General features: G+C 44.0%; 1 protein-coding gene across 1 annotated transcript; it reads left to right on the forward strand.

The window, feature by feature from the left end:
• The first annotated feature begins 5169 nt into the window (after positions 1–5169).
• On the forward strand, positions 5170–20346 carry mtnr1ab (melatonin receptor 1A b). Its single transcript, XM_012829257.2, has 2 exons — positions 5170–5816; positions 19329–20346. The coding sequence occupies exons 1-2, from the start codon at positions 5630–5632 to the stop codon at positions 20195–20197; spliced, it is 1056 nt and encodes a 351-aa protein (XP_012684711.2). The 5' UTR covers positions 5170–5629; the 3' UTR covers positions 20198–20346.
• Positions 20347–21094: the final 748 nt, after the last annotated feature.

Below are 21094 nucleotides of genomic sequence, written 5' to 3' on the forward strand. Positions count from 1 at the left end.
CCTAATACTGAGAGTGGTGGCAATTTCTTAATCAGACTAAAGTTGATGCACACTCATTTTATCTATTTTTATTTGTAATGCTTGGCCTGTGTGTGTGTGTGTGTGTGTGTGTGTGTGTGTGTGTGCGTGTTTGTATGTGGGTATGTATGTATGTATGTATGTATGTATGTATGTGAGTGAGTGAGTGAGTGTGTGTATGTGTGTGTGTGTGTATGCATGTGTGTGTGTGTGTGTGTGTGTGTGCGTGTATTTCTTAATCAGACTTAAAGAGAAGGTATGTCTTGATAGACACTGGTTTTTACGTAACTATGCGTCAATATACTGTTTTTGGGTCCTGCACCCGAATCCTATGGTGGGTACTTTTGGATGTGCACACCTCGACAACCCACCTTCTGTACCAAGATCTTAATCAAATTCAATTATGCAACAGATATTTCAAAGCATTTAAGGTAATGGGAAGATGGCCCCTGATTTTTAATGTATGGGCACTGCATGTGGATACGTATGTGTATGTGAGTGAGTGAGTGTGTATGTGTGTGTGTGTATGTGAGTGTGTGTGTGTGTGCGTGTGTATGTTTGTATGTGAGTGTGTGTTTGTATGAGCATGTGAATGTGTGTATGTGAGTGTGTGTGCGTGTGTATGTATGTATGTATGTATGTGAGTGTGTGTGTATGTGTTTGTATGAGCATGTGAATGTGTGTGTGTGTATGTGAGTGTGTGAGTGTGAGTGTGAGTGTGAGTGTGAGTGTGTGTGTGTGTGTGTGTGTGTGTGTGTGTGTGTGTGAGAAACCGCTCGAGCCGGCCATCTCACAATGTGGGATGTAGCCTGGTAGAATGGGGTTGCAGGCACGCACACACGACGCAGGTGACAGTGGCTTCCATAAAAATAGCTAGATTTATTTACAACGGGGTTTTTTAAAAACCCCAAAACATACAAACACAAACTGAACACACTAAAGCCTATGCTAGACAAGGTACACCTCTGAGCATTCAGGTTTTGTCTAGTACCTTGACCAAGCTCCATCCAGCATGTTCAGTCTGTCCTTCTCTCTCATGAAACAATGAGGTGCACCTTAAGTAAGGCCACCTTGGTCCAATTAAAAGGTAATTGGACCCCTCCACAGGGGTGGGGGAATCCGGGCCCAACCATTTAGGTAGGGGAGTCCAGTCCTTCTTCCCTCATGGACCACAGTGAGAAGGGGGGAGGAACTTCACCTTTTCACAGTGTGTGTGTATGAGCATGTGAATGTGTGTATGTGAATGTGTTTGTGTGTGTGTGTGCGCGAGTGTGTGTGCGTGAGTGTGTGTGTGTGTGTGTGTGTGCGTGTATGAGCATGTGAATGTGTGTATGTGAGTGTGTGTGTGTGTTTGTGTGTGTGTGTGTGCGCGAGTGTGTGTGCGTGAGTGTGTGTGTGTGTGTGTTTGTGTGTGTGTGTGTGCGCGAGTGTGTGTGCGTGAGTGTGTGTGTGTGTGTGTGTGTGTGTGCGTGTGTGTGTGTGTGTGTGTGCGTGAGTGTGTGTGTGTGTGTGTGTGTGCGTGTATGAGCATGTGAATGTGTGTGGTTTGAGCATATTTCGCTTGAAGATTGACGCCCTCCCTTGTCATTTGCTGCACAGCTCACCTGGGCCTCACACCCTCCCGTTGCCGAGCTCAAGGCGCGTCCTTCTCTCAAGCTTGCGTAACACAGCCATGGGAAAACAAACCCTGTACAAACCCTGCTCATTAAGCCACCGGCAGTGCAGACTGGTCTCGCCGGTTTCTCCACACCGCATCAGGAGAGCCATCACCTCATACAGATGCACAGGGGCGGACTGGCCATCGGGGATACCGGGGGAATCCCCGGTGGGCCGACGAGGTTGGGATGGTCCAAAATACCGGCCCTCGGCCATCACCAACCGGCCCTCTCACTTTCACCGCCGGCACCTTCGTCCATTTTCCATACTACTCAGAACACGTATAATTTCCTCTATTGACTATAAAATTTAAATCACTGACTGATTTTTATACTCCTCCTCGCAATCTGTATTCACACTCATGGTGCCTATTTTTCGAAAATGTTCTGAAGTGTCTTCTGAAATGTGTTCTTACGGACTTCAGAAATTCAACGTAAGAAACGATCTCCACCTTATTAATGAACACCTGGATGGGTTCTTACACAGCCGAAGTGTTCTCAGCTGTACGGATTGAGGATGAGGATTCTTAAATTAAACGCACCTGGATTTGCATATACGCCCCACCAAGGCACGCAACCGTAGTGACGTGTGCCGTCAGCCCTTGGAGCGGCCCGTGGGGCATCTGGTAGTTTTGAGGAATTGCATTTAAGAAAACTCTGGGCCATTTATGACTGTTATTTCGCGTGACAGCGACAGTGATACAAGGTAAATTGTGGCCTTGACTTGGCCAATGTTAGCTTGCTTTTCACAGATGAGGTAACGTTCACTACCAACTAGCCTAGCTAACGTTAGGTAGATAAATGTCAAAAAATTGAGACCGTTATGATCTGGTAAATTAAGCAAGCTGGCGCTATTGTCATCATCGAGATGATCTACTTTAACATGTTAGCCGTAGTCACTTGTTTACAATCGATGAGCAAGCTATCCATGGTGGTAGTTGTAAAGAGGGCAATCTTATCATTTCTAACCAGCTAGCTTGTTATGCTAAAATCACCGTGTTACACACAACACTAACATTATAAACAATGTTAATATGTTATCTAGATTAGATAGTGAGGTCATACTAACACATAAGTATGCTGATATTGTTTTTTATTATCATGTGACTATAATGCACCAGGGCCAGCAGAGTTAGTTTAGGTTCTGTTACTTAACTTATTGTTTTGTTATGCACCTTCAACACCCCTACACACACACACAATCACACACCCAGCATGCAATACTACTGATACCACTGATGTTCACACCCCATCGTATGTTCTATTCTGTTAATTTCTACAATATAGTTCATACTAATTCTACCCTCTGATTCCAGTTTCTTTATTGTGTGGATATTCATTCCTTAATGTTCTGTAGTTATACGTATAACCATCCATCTGATACTAGCCCAGAGTTAAGCCTATTCATCTAGCAACCTATACCTACCTTGGAGTGTTACAATAGCCAGTATCATTTTATTCCATGTGTCCACCCAGGCAAATTGGTGGATCCAAATGTTATTAAAAAAAAACATATATGATGTAATTTCTTTGTAATCATCCAAAATAATGTTAAGTGTATGGGTATTTTTCCAAGTAGGCCACTGACTGGTCTATACGTGCGATGCATTGAATGGGCAACGCGCAGTGTATTGAGTGGGCAGCGCGCCGTGTACTGAGTGGGCCGGTCTGACAGTAACTCCCGGGCCACTTTTTTCCCCCAGTCCGCCCCTGCAGATGCAGCACTGACAGCAGCGGATAACACACTTGAAGAAGAAAAGAGAGAGAAAAAGAGAAAGAAAGATTTGACAGTTCTCTAAAAATACTTGCCTCTGGGTGTAGGGGGGAAACTGTGGCTTGTGTACGGCAGGCGTGCATGATTGATCAAAGGTTTGGGTTTCAAGGAGCTTAGGAGGCACTCTCTCCCTCCGTCTGATGGGCCTCCGTACTGATTGATTGGGCAGAGAGGGAAATGGTGATGGCCTGTTAATGATCATATCCATTCATTTCTCCCCTCCTTAACACCCTTCTCACCATCACTTCAGTGTTTTTTTCATCAACAAATGTGCTACCACGCATCATTTGTTTGTAAGCTGTCATTTTCCCCTCCGCGGTGTACAGTGCAGAGGGGGCTGACGCTGGATGCTAAATGTGTGCTGCTGGTGCGGGTGGAGTGGAGCATCAATATACGCGGAAGGCTGCTATCTTGATGAATTAGCCAATGCTAAATGGTATCGAATGCTTCCTCATTAAATTGTCTCCTCTCTCACCAGCTCATTAATCTCTTCCGATCCTCTGATAAGGAAATCATTTGGCTGCAGGTCCAGGTGTCCCACGGAGCGCTCTTTGTCCTTACCTCAGAGGTCACATCCATGGCCTGTCAGAGACCCAACAAATGTGTTGGAAAAGAGACTTCATTTTGGTTAGTCCCGGTTTTGGAGGTGTGGCAAAATATCCACTTATTAAAAAGGGCATTATAAAGGACAAATCTGTGTATTAAATAAAAATGACAATCGCAGTAATTACCGTAATTAGACACTTTTAGTAAGATTGCCTTGGTGTGTAATCACTGCTGATGAGATATCATTGTATCCTGAGCGAAAATATAATGATGACATTCTAATAAACACCCAGACTGCTACAAAAGAGGAGGATTTCAGGCACATTCAGATTCACAAATTCAAAAATCACCTTCAAGCTCTATTCTTTGAAGTGAGAAAAAAAGGCATCGCTGTCACCTTTTAAGCCATCGATTTGTTGCCAGAAGCCTGTGCCTTGGTCTTCTCAAAGAGACCATGCACAGGACTTAAGCCAAAGAAGTCCAGAAATCTCCCTATTTGCTTGATGACAAATTACTTAGGCAGCAGCTAGATGTTCAGTGTTGCAGACAATTTTGCAGTGTATACTACCATAATCTCCCTACTTCAACTCAGAGGGTCCCATGTTAACTGGCTACTTACAGTGCATTCATTAAGATTAATTGATTGCCTGCATTGTAGTATTGGTATTTAATTATTTCGTGTAAGACGTCATGGTTTGTGTGTCTTGGGGAAGCCTTTGGACCTAAAGGATCCAGCAGAGCACTTACTGGAACTACAGTGTTTAAAACCATTTACTTTATGTATGATCCATGTTCTGGATTCAAATAATATGATTCATATGCGACCAAAGGAGTTTTTCTAGCGCATCATTGCGTTGTGTTTCCTTGAGCCACGTGCCCCGTGGTGGCACGTGTTCACTGTTAATACTGAGTTCTAACCGAAGAAATATGATTCACTAACAGAGGGACAGGTGCCTCTTTCATTATCACCATCGCCTTATAACCTCTTGAGGCGAATTAAAAGTAATTAACTGTTACTGGAAAAAAAACTCTGTAAACTTATAAATGCTATTGAAAATTCTGAAATATTGTCTAAAACGTTAAATCAACAGCCATCTGTAGTTGTTTTATCGTCAGTCTTGCTTCCATGAAGCTTCTCTTTATCGCGCAAAAGTCTGAATGAAACGAGCATGGGGTACACGATGTAGCCTACTGCGTGAATGGCTCGAAATAATGAATGGATACATGAATAAAAGATCGACTCCTCATGTGAGTGTGCTATGAATGAGAACGACAGTTTTCGGCGGTAGACGCAATCTTTCACGTTCCTCCACTGTGGGGCAGCGTTTCTATAGTCATGTGCGCCCGTGGTATTTTCAGTGAGAGGAACTTAACTTGACGCCGGATCATACACAACAATGTGATGGCAGATACAGAGGTATAAAACTGTTGCCACGTGTGTCTGGTAACAGATATTCAAGTTCCGATCAGATGTCTGCTCAATACAAGGACTACAACATGGAAGCCTCGGAGTTCATTGCTTATTTCATTCTTCTGCGACCTTTGCGCGTTGGCGACTCCGAAATACCACAGAAGTCCAGTGGAACCCACTCCAGTGATTTATTTTCCAGTATGAGAAAGTGAGGGATGCGATAAAATGAAAACAAATGGCAGCCGACTGATGAACAGTTCTTTACTGACCCCGCACGAAGTGACACTTGGTCGCCCGGCATGGGTGCCTACAACTTTGGGGGGGGTTTTGATTTTTACGATTATCGTTGACATACTGGGCAACCTCCTGGTAATTATCTCGGTGTGCAGAAACAAGAAACTAAGGAACGCAGGTAAGTGGCATTTAAGTCAGTTGGTCGTGACAAGTTTGCGAACCCACGCCGGGCACTGTAGAAATAGTAAAGCAATGGTTTAAAAATCGTGGGAATTTAAAGTGGAGCGTAAGATGTTAACATTGGAAAGTCGGTGCGGGTGCGCGCAAATCCAGATGTGACAGAGAGTGGATAGCTGAGGAATGCTTATTATGCAGTTTAGGTATACAGCTTAACCTAGGTAAATAGCAACGTGTAGTAAGGTTTCGGGCAAGATTCGTATGATAAATCTATAGAACCTCACGGAAGGGGCATTCCTTTACATGTTGTCCAACTATTCCAGTGATTGCGCAGGGATTACGGTAGCCTGAAATAATCTGGAAAATCGTATCGGGAAAGCTTTAAAACTCTCTATTCTAAAGCTGTGAAAACCATGTTCAGCACGTTTGTCTCTACTTTGAGGTGTGACTTCGAACACTGTCTTTGTACATTTACCTTAGATTCATTTTTTTTTTTTTAAGGTATATTCAGGCTACACCATACAGACAGTAGCAGCGATATTGTAGCGTACATACATAACCAGAACGATAAACATACAGCCGTTTTTACAGCGCAAACACGACAGGGGTGGGATGTGACTTCACGACCCATGGGTCAATGTGAAGGCTCACATATTCGCGCAGGTGGCCAAGTGTTTGGTGCGTGTGTGTGTTCTGACGAACGAAATACCTTAAAGTTTAGAATGTGTCAACATTGAATTTCGTGGATGCCTTCAGAATAAAATGTGTCTCTGATAGAAGCAATGTCGGCCCTTAGCGTGTAGTGTACGCCGTTTATTCCACCAGATACGCTAAAGGAATGCGTTCCCAGCGCAGGAAATATTTTCTTGACTACTTCTTATGTGTTGAAATGCAGGATGGAAGATGCATTACTTAACGCACATCTAGCTGTGTTTACAGTTCGGTCTTTCTCTCCACATATGGCTTATGTACAGTAAGCCCATGATCATTGGACGGCTTAAGCTAAACTAAACTATGTTCATAATTAATAATATGTTAATAAGGTTGTGCTAAGGTATGGTAGCAAAGCACTGTGTAGATGAATCGCGTCAGTGGTACAAGAAGCGAGGAAGGCTTGAGTAAGTGTCATAGGCAAAATAAAGTATTTCAAGTAGGTCAGAAACGGCTGTTGCCTACTTGGCAATTGGGTTGAATAAACTCTTGAATTGAAGGCCTACCACTCATCTCTGTGTAGGTGCCGAGCTTAAGAAAACGCCATCACTTTGTAGAACTACAATGCCCTAATTTAACGTGCTGCAGGTATCTGGACTTGTATCAAACAGAACTTGCCCCAACCAATCATTTGTCGTTTTGCAGATGAAGCGCATGTCCCAGGTGTCACCATCCATATGCCACTCTTTGTTGCCAATGAAGAGTGCGCCCTCCAAAAGCCCAACCCAATGGGTCCACCAAAAAAATCTCAAGAGCAAATTCAAGAACATTGTCACGTTGCTCCGAACGACGTCAGCTACCATCGTTTGAAAACACAAGACACTTGTGAATTTTACATGAAAGGAAAAAGCCTAAGTAGCGCGTTTGACTTAACGCGGAGACATATATACTGTTACCACATTATTATTTAAAGCACAAAGTGTTTAAAAATGTACAAATGAGTTAAGGGCATAATGGTTATGCTAATGGGCGAGTCAAGCAAAAGCTTTTGGCTGCTAATGGAACAGACTAGGCGCTCTTTTCAGAGCACAAGTAGGCTTTAGATCTTCTCTGGCGCTGAAATCTAATATTATTTGATTTCAGCGGCAGAACATCTAAACGCAGACAAGGCATGCACTTAAGCTGTCATGCATGCTTGTCTCCTCGTTCTTATCCGATAACATGGCCGAGATTCCATAAGCACATATTCGACATGTGAGACACCCTCGGGCATTCCTTTGAAATCTGTAGAACACCACTGCTTACATAACTTCTAAATGATTAGCCTACTTTTTTCTGCATCAGCCCTGCTGTTACAGGTAGACCGTGCATTACGCCCTGTAGATAGTCTGTAATGCTATTCCCAATACTATTCCTTAGCAGGGCCTATTATCTATTCATGATGTGGTGCATTTAAAAATAACATATGCTCTGTTTTCTGGAGATGAGGATGGATTGTAACATTGGGTTGTCCCTGTGTTCTCATCTGGTCTTTTCTCTCTTTAAGACCAAGCAAACCGCATGATTCAAACTTGTTTTTGTAGTATTTATGGAGTATTTGTCTGCATTCATTTCAAGGATGTTGCCCTTTATTGGCTAACCAGACTCCTCAGCACAACTACTTGCACATAAAGTGATGTGTCCCAGTTGGGCGAGAGAAGACTTACTGTAAACTGTGCCATTTCACAGACATTTGGAATCAGGAAAAAGGGGGAGAACATCTAATAGCTGCACTCAAGACTGCAGGCATCCTCAGTTATTAGTTTGTGCCTTCTTCAAGTTATGAGATAATGGGACTCCATTTGATCTCCACAACTAAAAGTAAATGAATCCCACTGGCCATTAACACCACCAACACCATCAACACTACCAACACATGGCTTCCTTTTGTGGCTGTTGTTTGCTGAAGTGTGACGTGGATGCCTTTGGGAGGATTAGATTAGAGATCACGCATGGATTAATAAGGTAGGGACCACATACCAGTCAAGTATTCAGATGCCTCATTGAGTATTTGGCACCAATTTGACATTCTCTCCGATAATTATCCAAATCAAAATCCTAAGGTTCCCATAAGCAGCCAGACTCAATGGTGGTAAACACTAATGGGTTTGTTGTGTGTTTGCATTTGTGTAGCTCATTGCCAGTAGATCCTGAGTCCTGTGTTCTCCCCTCTCCTGAGAAGAGTTCACCATGTACTATGATTAGTGGGCCAAATTAACCCTGTAGCCATTCCGTTTTAGCCTCCTATAATGAGCACTTCATTATGCTGTCCTCCTGGGAGTCCATATCCCATGCCCTGTCATGGACTCCAGTGACCCACGAGGAATATGTTATGTGTTGAGCGTTGTCACACGACACAAACCAAACACCCACTCCTTCCCACCTCTTCCTCTCCTCCTCCTCCTCCTCCTCCTCCACATTATCGTCATCATGCATGCATGTACAAATAACTCACATTGTTCTTCAACGGCAACCCCCCACCCATGCCTGAACTCCTCCCACTCCGAGTCGTTAGTTTTTTATGAAACACACTCAGCCTGGGAGAGTCTACACGCACTGACACCACTGTCTCTTTGTATTATTCAGTTGTGGCACTCCCCGCTGTTAGGTAAGCCTAATCTCAAACAAAGACTGTGTACCTAGAGCCTAATTCCCCCAATAACTTGAGTATGATGTCATGGGCGTAATATGCAGCTGGAGACAGGCACAGATAAGTCAGGGGTGGGGTTGATGAGCGTGCTTTCAGAGGTGGTTGAAGTTCGGCAGCCCAGTGGCGCCCCCTACTGTATGCAAAATTGTAATAATGTGAAAGTAAATTGAAATAGCATAGAATTGTTTAAAATACAAGAAAAGAAAGCACGGTGGTTTAATTGAACGTTTTAGCGTCATTCAGATGCTTGAGACATTTAAAGACATACCTGAAGAACAGTATGACGGAGACAGTGGCTCTAACAACAGGATTGGCTCTGGTCGTTGTTATGTCGAAGTTAGACGTGTCTTCTGTTTCTCCCAGTGTGGTGTTAGTGTTTCCTACCTGTCTGTGTATCACAATAGGAGGCCTATGGCCAGATAAAGAAGACAACTGACTGTTGTCTTGGAAGAACACACTGACATTACATTGGGGTCAGAAGTGGATGAAGATGGCAATGCTACGAAGAATCCAGCAGGACCTGGAGCCACACTGTCACCCCGCCAGGACATGGAGACGATGCTGCAGCCCCGCCAGGATCCGGAGTCAATGCATCAGTCAAACTAGGACCGGGGGTACCGGCATGCCCGGGGCAGATGATGGAGGCAGTTGCGTTGGGAGGGAGGGGGTCCCAGTCGTAGCAGGCCAACTTTACAAAAACAAAGTCAGAGATTGAACCGGAGGAAGAGAAAGACTGGGCGCTTATGCCGCTGATCAAGCCTGTATGCCCGGCATGGCTTCGGTAATATCTAGCAGGAAGTGCTCGTGCTCCAGTCATTCATCCGGGGGCTGCAGCTGGAGCGACTCCAGGGGCCTCGGCAGCAGCCCTGGCCAGGCAGAGCAAGTGGAGCGCGTCCTGTGGTCCCCTGTCCTGTGGTCCCCTGGCATGAAGCACTAAGGATTTCGGGTTGCTGGGGACAGTCAACCACTTGGGCGAGAGGGGCGGTTGTGTGGGGTGCTGGGGGTTTCCCAGGGTGCTTTGGGCAAGAGACTGAGCTCAGCCAGTGTGTCGGTTAATTTGCATTTAGACCTGCCGTTTGATTCTCCCAGCGTGGTGTCAGCGTTTCCTGTCTGTCTGCATACCACAATAAAAGGCCTCTGGCCAAAAAAATGAACAACTGCTGTTATCTTCAAAGAACTCACCGACATTACATTATTTATCTGATCGACGTTTATTCTTTCTTTCAAAATGCGTTTAAACTCCATGGATGCTAGAACACCTTCATTGGCTCAGTGCCAGCAGGCTGGCATCTGACTGATCTAAAAATGAAAGAAAACGTCTTTATAAAAAACGTACGGCTGAGTTTATTAACTCAAAACTATGGCAAAAATGAGGGCCAAATCATGTTTTGGCTGGAGCAGTCCTTTAAACTTCCATAAAGTAGGCTAATTTATATAATCAGATAATGTTCCAATTAACCAATTTCTTTTTAAACATGGTTTGTTTGGCAGTGCAGTCTTTGTGACAGCGTTTCATGCTCAAGGCGCCATCATTCACTTCCGTTTACATCAGATAGTTTCTCTATGTTTACTGAAAATGAGATGCTGCCACTTAGGTTGTGCATGACACACTCTATGCTGGCCCAACTTTCTTGAGTGTGCGTATTATGAACGAGAATCCTGTAAGCACCCTGCAGGAGCCTCTCACATCTGTGGAGCACCAGAACGCCTCCTCTGTGTATCTTTAAGAAAGAATCTTTTACAGGTCCAACTCCTCCTCCTCCTCCTCCTCCTCCTCCTCCTCCTCTTCTTCTTCTTCTTCTTCTTCTTCTTCTTCTTATTTAGCTTCCTCTTCTTTTTCTTCTCCTTCTCTCTTCTTCATCTCTCTTTCTTTCTCTGTCTGTCCACTTTCAATCTCCCTCTCTCTCTCTTTTTCTGTCTCTGTCTACTCCCAGATAGCAAGTAGATATTGATCCGAGAGTGGATTTTGTCGGCCCCCCACTGGTAGTGTGCCATTTCTGGCCCGCTCTCGATCCCCCATCATCTATAGTGTAACTGGGCTTTGATATTAAGTAAATAATATAACATGTTATGCTAAACCATATCTTTGGCATAGTCTAGTTAAAATATCAGCATAAACAGAAGATGTTCATGGTACTGGTCTCTAAAGGTGAAAAAGACTTATGTTACGCAATGGTGTCACTGCTGAAAAAAAGGTGAATGGGTTGGTGAAAATGACTGAAGAATAAATGACTAAAGAAAGAAAAAAATTGAAAGCGAGAGGCAAAATGGGGGGCGTTTGTCTGTAACTCATCAGCGGACCGCCCCAACACTGATGAGCAAGAGGCCAGTAGACTGCCAGCTCTTTTTAGCCTTTTGCTATCAGGGCGATGTGTTCCCTTCTTGCTTCTCTCTGCTTTCTTCTTCTATCTGGTCTGATGAGGACCTGGGGCAGACCTATTAAGTGAAGCTGGCAGTTAATTCAAGAGTAGTAGCACATTAACCATGCAGTTTCTCTGATGGGGATAGGCTCTCTTCTCCTCCAGCTTTGACATTGCCATTGGAAAAGACCGTCATTGAAACTGTAGTCCAGGCCTAATGAGCAGAAGGTCTGCATTATTGAATTCCTACCCATAGAACTGTGTGTTTTAAGTTATGGATAACGGCAAAGGAAGTGTCCCGTTTTATACCGAAGTATTTACGGAGGTAAATAAGTCCACAATTTTCAATATAACAGGACACCTCGGAGGCCGTTATCCCACTTATACCCTGGTTGCCACACATGTATTTAGGCGTGCGTGTTTAGCCCACAAAGGAAACATTTGGTTCAGTATAAAAAGAAGCCAACCTGTTTAGTTTGTAGTAAGCCTACTATTATGTCGTATAGTTTGCGTGGTTACAATCAAAGATTGTAGAGCAGTGCTCTAGAATCTTTGGTTACAATTCATACCATTGTTACTAAGCCCAAATCCTTTGCTTCCTAGCTTTTTCTGAGTCTATGCTTGCTAGCTTCCTAGTTCTCCTGATAACTTATTATTTAATCTCGGAATCCATCACGTTTACAACACTTGGCACAATGAGAGAATACATTTATTTTGTTCACTAATAAGCTTGTCTGACTACACACACTGTAGTAGACTCTATTGATGGGCAGCTTTTCAATCAACTGCTATTTTTACAATGGTTACCATTCAATGGTTCCAGAGCATTGATAGAACGTAGAACGGTGAATTCAATTTTTGACCTGATCTACCCCTTGGTACATCCCTTTAGTTCTGTATGACAGGACACCTATGGGGTAGGTCAGGTAAAATAATTGGCTGTCAGCCAATCAGAAAAAGTCAATCAGAGTCTTGTCACCAGGGTTACCGGTAGAACAATTCTGTGTTAGACTACTGTGTGACTCCATCACTGTGTGTGTAATTCAAATTCACTTCATCATGCACCCCTCTATTCACGGTTCAAAAGAGTGTTGTCATTAAGAGGTATTCATTTAGCACACACTTAGCAACATACAGCGCAAACAAACTGTATGTCTTTAGAAGGCATGCTGTGTGTTTAACAGTTCCTTGGGGACTCTTTTTTTTTTTTTAAATCATTTCATTTTGAACAGTGAAGGAATGAAAATACAAGAAGTCTGTCAGAAGAGCTGACATATGTCCTTTTTTTTTTTCCTCCCCAAAATCATTGTCAGAGGCCAAGCTTCAGCTTCAGCTGCGGCGCACAGAAGTGTATTTTTTGGGTGGTTGTTGGTTTTAGCAGGTGGCTGCATATCAAATGTCAAATCTCTTTCCCTGATAAGGTCCCACAAAGGTCTCATTCTTTGCTCAGAGATACCAATGCCACATTATGAAAGCTATTTTGGTTCGTGGACAAATAGAATTGCTGCGACTTGCTGAGGCTGTCATTGCCGGGACGCAACTCACCTTATCTGCCTCAGGACAAATATTAAGAAAAAACACAACACTTTACGAGTTTTGCCAGTTTTAGTAGAAGGCTCCACTACTTCATACTGAGCGAATTGATAATGACAGATGGCATGTTGGTTGCACCTGCAGCACTGACCACATGGCTCTTCAGAGTCCCACCGTATTTCTGCATTGTCTGGATTGTTGTAGTGACAGGGAATCGTGCCTTTGCTATGGTAGAGACACTTGTGAATGCTGGGCTCCCTACACATGCTGTGACCGTGTGGAGCATGTGCCTTTGCTATGGTAGAGACACTTGTGAATGCTGGGCTCCCTACACATGCTGTGACCGTGTGGAGCATGTGCCTTTGCTATGGTAGAGACACTTGTGAATGCTGGGCTCCCTACACATGCTGTGACCGTGTGGAGCATGTGCCTTTGCTATGGTAGAGACACTTGTGAATGCTGGGCTCCCCACACATGCTGTGCTGGGAGCTGTTAGCCTGTCCTATGGCCCCCAGAGACATGCCTGCTTAAGAGCTGACAAGCTGCTGTCCTCTGTGGCTAGTGGTTAAAGCATTTGTGTGGCTGTATATTTTAAGTATATTTTATTTCCAGTTTTTATGTGATATTGTTTATGGCTGGCACTACAGTATATTCTATAATTACGTATTGTTGTTTTTCTGAAGTTCTCAGTGAGGGTAGAAATCTCAGGCAGTGAGTTACTCAGTGTACTTGAGCGCCCTTTACAGCACACTTGATCTGTAAGGATGATACTGGCCAAACCACATTAGAACATAAACACATCAGACAGATTTAAATACAGTCGACTGGCTGTCCTGAATCAAAACATGGTTTTATGTGTAGGAGTCCCAGGAGTCCCTTCAGATGGGATTATATCCCAGACTATTGTATTACACAGCAGTGCATCTCACAGACTAATGGTCTCCAGAAAATAATAAAATGATCCAACAGACCTTCAACCTAAATCAAAAATACTGATGTTGTTTCTCTATGCTCTTAGTGGTGGCCCTCATGAATCAGACTAGGGGGGGGGAGGGGGGTAGTCTACCACTGTAACAGATGTAGTCAATATGGCCAGCCCTAATATATCACAGACTGTGGCTGCTGCCTGCAATCCCGAGCAAATCCCACACACATTCTTTGATTTGTCAATGTACCTGACTCAGTGTTCAACACCGTCCCTCTCCATTTGTCATGTTGTAGTTAGCTTAGCACAAAACCAGCTAAATAAGCCTTCCCTGGGTGGCCCCTCATTTCAACCTGACTGATGACAATGGCTGCACTTCCGACTCAAGAATGGATTCATCCGACTCAAGATTAATTGAGACATCATCTTCGATTTCCACTTCCTGACCAAATAAGCAAGTTTTGATCTCAGAGTCGGAGCATGTCTCCCCACTGGGAGTCGGAGCTGTTTGACTGCCTTCACGCTTGTGTGTGGGAGCGGCGTACGTACATGAATTTGCTGAAGTCAGGGTTTCTCTTTTTCTCTGCCGCACGGACTGTGAGCAGAGCTCGTCAACAGGAAAATTGTAAAGTAATTAGATCCCACTCTTCCACCTCTGTGTAGAGAATAGACCCCCCCCCCCACACACACACACACGCACACACACACGCACACTGACACACACACACACACGCACACACACACGCACACACACACACGCGCACACACACACGCACACGCACATGCATTTGCGTGGGCTGCCTTCTAAATTCCTTCTCAAAGGAAATCATTTCCTGAACTCAAACCAGTGTATTTGCTTTTGGTTTGAATTGTTATCACTTTATATCCCTTGGTTTTATATTCTTCAGCGTCTATGTGAATTTGATCCTGTTTTAAGTTTTAATGAATTTAAATGAAAATAAATCGCTTTTTTCATAATGTCTTCAATCATGTGCAAAGAGTTCGGGCTAATTGTTATAAAAGTGTACTCTTGACAGCAGTGGCAGTTAAGGACTCTACAGTAGGCACTCAGAGGCAAGCTCACGTACAGTATGGCAAAGCCATGTACCGCGTCTGGCACCGCGCGGTTCTCTCCGGTTCCCTGGTGCTTCCAAGAAGGTCTGGGGGCCTCTCTCCTCTCCTCTCCTCTCCTTTTTAGGGCTGTGTAAAAGCCACGGAAAGCATCAGCCATTCGTTTCCCCTCTGCACTCACTCTTGCTCTCAAAAGAACCCATGAGTTTAGCTGCACGTCTCTTTCAGTGTGTGAAGTGGAGAAGAATAATCCCGACCAAAGGTTGGCCCCTCAGCTTCTATGCCATTAGTGGCATTAGCCTGCTCACTGGGGTGAGGCGACAGGCTGGCATAGCCTCTTTTCCATCCTTTCTTTCTTTCTTTCTTTCTTTCTTTCTTTCTTTCTTTCTTTCCTTCTTCCACAGCCTCAGTACTCTCTCCTCCTCGCACATGGCCCTGCCTGTGAACTCTCTACTACCTCTGCAGCCCCCGTATGACAGCCCCGGTAATGACTGGCTGTCTGAATGAATCATGCGTCGCGTAGAATTGATTACTCTACATGCCCTGTGCTCACTGTGTTAATTCGTGGAGTACATTTGTGGTATTTGTAGAGCAGTCATTAATATGAGCTTGCATAGCAGCTTTGCTGACCCAGTATGTCACAGATCAGTTGTTTATTTTTTTTTTATTCTCTCATATAGGAGGCAATGTGCATTTAATCACTTTCATGTGAGCCCATCTTCCAGTCATTACGGTTCATCCATATCCACCCCAGTCAAACTACTTTAACCCTCCAACCCAACCACTGCCGCAAGGAATTTAACAACTTGCACCATGGAGAAAAAAAAACAGGCACAGTAAATCACTAAAAGTAACACACTAAATCATTTTTGAACGTCAGGCATATTTTTCTTTCATTTTTTTTTATTTTGCACACATGCTAAGGGGATCTCAACTGAAGTTGTTCATGTGGTATAACGTAGCCGGCGCCACTCACTCAACGGTGTTATCTCAGGAGTGTCATTGTTTGATTAATTGGGACTAAATTCAATTGTAAATGTCGCGCTCTACTCTGCTGTATGCTGTCTGTTGATTATGCCCTGACATGCAGGATAAAATGGTTTAGTAGACCTTGAGCAGTATTCCAACAACAAGCTCAATATATTTAGTTGACCTTGAGCAGTATTCCAACAACAAGCTCAATATATTTTGTGAACCTTAGAGAGTTATGCCAAAGCTACCGAAGAATAGTTTCAAATGTGTTGTTGATGTTAAATGCTTGGTTTGAGATGAAGACAGGTAATGTACCTTCTGCAGGACCTTAAAATCACAATTTGTTTCACCAAAATCTCATTATCGACTAGATCTAGACAGAGGAGCACAGTACAATTCTAATTACATTCATTCTGTTGTTCATAGACCTCATCTTAAAATGACAGTAATGCTACAACTGTTGGCAAATACTTTTTTGCTGCATTAGAGGAATGTAAAACTTTCTAAATGTAATTTATTATCATGGATTTAAGCCTAGAGGTGATTTGTATGTGCCGTCTCTAAAACTAAGCTTTTGAAGAGTAACATCGCAAAGAGATTTTGGAACACTGAATAAAATATGTTTTTAGGCTCAGTAGCGGAATGCCTCTTTAATGTTTTTTCCCTGTGATGGTCATCCCTTTCTACTGTATCTTAGTGTCTGAGCGTCTGTAGTGTCACTTGTCTTCCTCTTCCATGAAGAAGTAGAGGAGGGAATTGTGAGAACTAAATCTCCCATTGAAACCTAATCCTTTAACAAATCAAAAACAAAAACGTCGTTCTTGGGAGCTCTGCTTCACCTCAAACTAATGAAGCCGTTGAGTAGACGTCTGGTGTTTTCACAGTGTGAACACTAAAATCATTCTTTAGACAGCTGTGGAATTTGTAAGGGATAATGTATAGAACTTTCTAAAAATCTAGGCAAAAAAAAGTAAAACTTAAAACTTTTAGGTACAAATAAGATGATCTACGGAGATTTGGTCCGCCATTTTTTCTCTAACTAAGGTAGTATATTTCGAGTGCGCACTGATATGGAACGCTCAGGTAAATGTAAACAGCTGTACAGTACATTATGGCTCAATACAGTACACCCCGTGACCTCCTTTCAACCAATCAGAATGCTTGATTTCATCTACCAGTATTATAAGAAAAGATAGTTCTCTGTAGGGAGGTCTGTCATAATGCTGCCGAAGTGAATTCACAATTTTTAAAAATGTCTCAAAAAAAAAAATAACCACATTCAACATTTATTTATATGGTCCGTGAAGCAGTTGTTATTTAGTTTTGTCATAAATTCCATCTCATGGATCCAGCCAAATTGGACGAGTTTGAGGCCAAGGTAATGATGGAAAAGTTGACCCCTATTTATCACCCAAGAAAGGTCACACAATCCGTCCTCAAAAAAATGCATCCTCCAACCGAGGCAGCGAAACACACAATCAGCAAGGCTAGACCACGGGGTCCCTCCTGTTTCCCACGGGTCTCTAATACTCTACATTTATCCTGTCAGGGTTTTTTTTGCCTCTCGTTTGTTTGTCAGTGGCAAGCCATCAAGGAACGACGCTCTGCAAACAAGGCGTTTTCTTTCCTAATTCTGTCTCCCAGTCAGGGCTGTGAAGAATGCGTTTCTAATGACCAGGCTGTTAGCACGGGGGCCGAATGTGCTGACTCACAAATGAGGAGTGCTTGATAAAATTGAGCAATTTTCATGAATGCACATCAGCCAGTCGATGGTGGCAGTGCGATGATAGTGAGGGGTGTTAGGAGACAGTCAGGCCAGGTTAACAGGTCACATTAGCCAGCCAGCCAAACAACAACAATGTGCCAGGCACCCTGTGCCAAGTGAATGAAACGCTGATTGTGTGTTTCCAGTCTGAAGTTGTTTATTTTCATGTTTCTCTCTCTTTCTTTGTTTGTAAATTAGTCTGCTTCCATTAGTCGTCTGAGAATCTTTACCACCGAAATGCAAGGTTGAAGGAACCAGGGAGCTGTGCAATAATGAGTGCACGCATGACATTTCCACACGCTCCCATACTGGTTGGCTCATGTCTGCGGGCTGTAGCCAGAGAGGCCACCATCATACAGGCTTAACAGTAACGAGAGAAGACAGATGGGGAGAGAAAGTTCTAGGTCACAAATGTTCAGGTCATACGACATACTTGGCGTTCCCTGAAAGCATGAGAGTTTGGGCTGATTGGTCGCTCCCTTGAAGTTCACAGGAAGTCCATTTCCTCGTACGAGCGAAACCGACGTAGGTCACAATGATAGTAATGTTCTAATTAAACTCACTGTAGCAGCATGTAGAACATCAATACTGGCCTGAACAAAATGTGCCATCCTACGCCCCACTAACATATGTCTGAGGGAGTGGCGGAGCCCAAAAGTTTAGAAGGAAAGTTCTGTGCCGTGGTAAACATCATGTGACAATAGCAGGTGCAACAGAAATCCCGAGGAGGGCAGATGACAGACGGAGGAGGTATGTAGAGGCGCTAAATGTCATGCTGGAAGAAAACAAGCGGCATCTTTGAGCAATGACTCAGTCCTGTCCTGCCACAGGAGTAAGGTTTCAGTCGGCTTACATCTAAAGCCATTGTGGTGAACTTGTAGGCCTGTGCGCCATACTCTCAGTACAGTGCCAGACGCAAACCGAGACTTGCTGTGACTTTTGAACAGACTGTACTCAGAATGAGGTCTGATTTGTATTGCACACCATACATTGTGACATTGTGATTATGCGCATATGCATGATTGCAGATTGCATTTCATATTCTCTGTTTGTTTGTCAGGGCATCACTGAACGTAGTCATGTTTATTCAAGGCGTCACTGAATGTGTTCATGTTTATCCTACAAAATACTAACTACGAGTTTGATGAATTGCCTTCGACAGAAGCTTTGTAAAGTTTTTGGTTTGCGCCTGTACATATGAACCCTCCTGCAAGTACAGTTGAGATTTGTGACGGATATGTCCTTGCTGGATGTGACAATGGTAGCCAGTGCCTATGGCCGAATTTTCAGGTTGAAGTTGTGGTTGAAGATATAGAAGATGCTTTTATCTAAAGTGACTTCAAAACATATTTAAAAATTCAGAACGTGAAAAATAAAAACATGAATGCATAATGCCCACAACAATATGAATAAAATAACAACTATCTGAACTAAAAATATAATACAAACAACTATCACAATAGAAAAACAATGTTTACAAATTCATAACATCACCTAGAAAAGTGTATACAGCATTGCTCTGACTTTACCTTGGTGTGTTCTTCTAGGAAACATATTTGTGGTGAGCCTGGCCGTAGCAGACTTGGTGGTGGCTGTGTACCCGTACCCCCTGGTCCTGGTGTCCATCTTCCATAACGGATGGAACCTGGGCTTCTACCACTGCCAGATCAGCGGCTTCCTCATGGGCCTCAGCGTGATCGGCTCCATCTTCAACATCATGGGCATCGCCATCAACCGCTACTGCTACATCTGCCACAGCCTCAAGTACGACAAGCTGTACAGCGACAAGAACTCGCTCTGCTACGTGCTGCTCATCTGGCTGCTGACGGTGTTGGCCATCGTGCCCAACTTCTACGTGGGCTCGCTGCAGTACGACCCGCGCGTCTACTCGTGCACGTTCGCGCAGTCGGCCAGCTCGGCGTACACCATCGCCGTGGTCTTCTTCCACTTCCTCCTGCCCATCATGATTGTCTCGTACTGCTACCTGCGCATCTGGATCCTGGTCATCCAGGTGCGGCGGCGCGTCAAGCCCGAGTTCCGGCCCAAGCTCACACCGCACGACATTAGAAACTTCATCACCATGTTCGTGGTGTTCGTGCTGTTCGCCGTCTGCTGGGCGCCGCTCAACTTCATCGGGCTGGCGGTGGCGCTGAACCCGGCCCTCGTGGCGCCGCTCATCCCCGAGTGGTTCTTCGTGTCCAGCTACTTCATGGCCTACTTCAACAGCTGCCTTAACGCCATCGTCTACGGACTCCTGAACCAGAACTTCAGGCGTGAGTACAAGAAGATTATCGTCTCGCTCTGCACAGCCAGGATGTTCTTCTCCGAGAGCTCCAACGACGCTGGCGAGCGCATCAAGAGCAAAGCGTCTCCGTTGATGACGAACAACAACCAAGTCAAAGTGGACTCGGTCTGAGTGTAGCAGCGAGCGAGCAGCGGACACTGTGAGAATGAAACATACCAAATACCCATCTCAGATGTTGGACGATTTATACACACAACAACTATGGGATGCACAGTGTGTGTGTGTGTGTGTGTGTGTGTGTGTGTGTGTGTGTGTGTGTGTGTGTGTGTGTGTGTGTGTGTGTGTGTGTGTGTGTGTGTGTGTGTGTGTGTGTGTGTGTGTGTGTGTGTGTGTGTGTGTGTTTGTTGTGTGTGTGTGTGTGTGTGTGTGTGTGTGTGTGTTTGTGTTTTCCTTTTTGATGAAATGTGCTTCTCAAAAGGTGTGTTGCAGTCAAGTACGGTATTTTCCATGTGTCTCAATGTTTACAGTAAATAACAACAACCTAGGGGGGAAAAAAAAACGTATTTATTTTGCGAGATGTATAACTGGCAGTTGATCTTCATCCCAGACAGTGTTTTTATGAACTCATGAACACATCTTACTGTAATGACAAATATGACAACCATGACATGACATAACTCGTGAAACTACTGAGCAGTGTGGTTACTATGGGAACGATCATCATTGGTGGCAAAGCCACAGATAAACCAGTTCTCCCTACAACAGAGCAGTTCAAATGTTGTTTTCATTCAATCTTAAAGTACAGTGTATTGCAAAATGTGTTTTGCAGTACACTGTATTTATGATGTATCTTAAGCATGTATGGTTGGATATAAGCATATGGTTGTGAGCCATTAGTATAACATACTGTGATGGTGCCAATAAAGGACTGTCATACACGATCGATGACAGGAACGTAAACTACTATAAATCCCATATGCTTATTTTGAGAGGAAATAGTGTACTCATTCTCAAGGCATTGCCTGTCACTTTGATACACTAAAAGGCGTACTACCGTCTTGGTGGAGG

Source organism: Clupea harengus, chromosome 20 (assembly GCF_900700415.2).
Source record: "Clupea harengus chromosome 20, Ch_v2.0.2, whole genome shotgun sequence".
Taxonomy (NCBI): Eukaryota; Metazoa; Chordata; class Actinopteri; order Clupeiformes; family Clupeidae; genus Clupea; species Clupea harengus.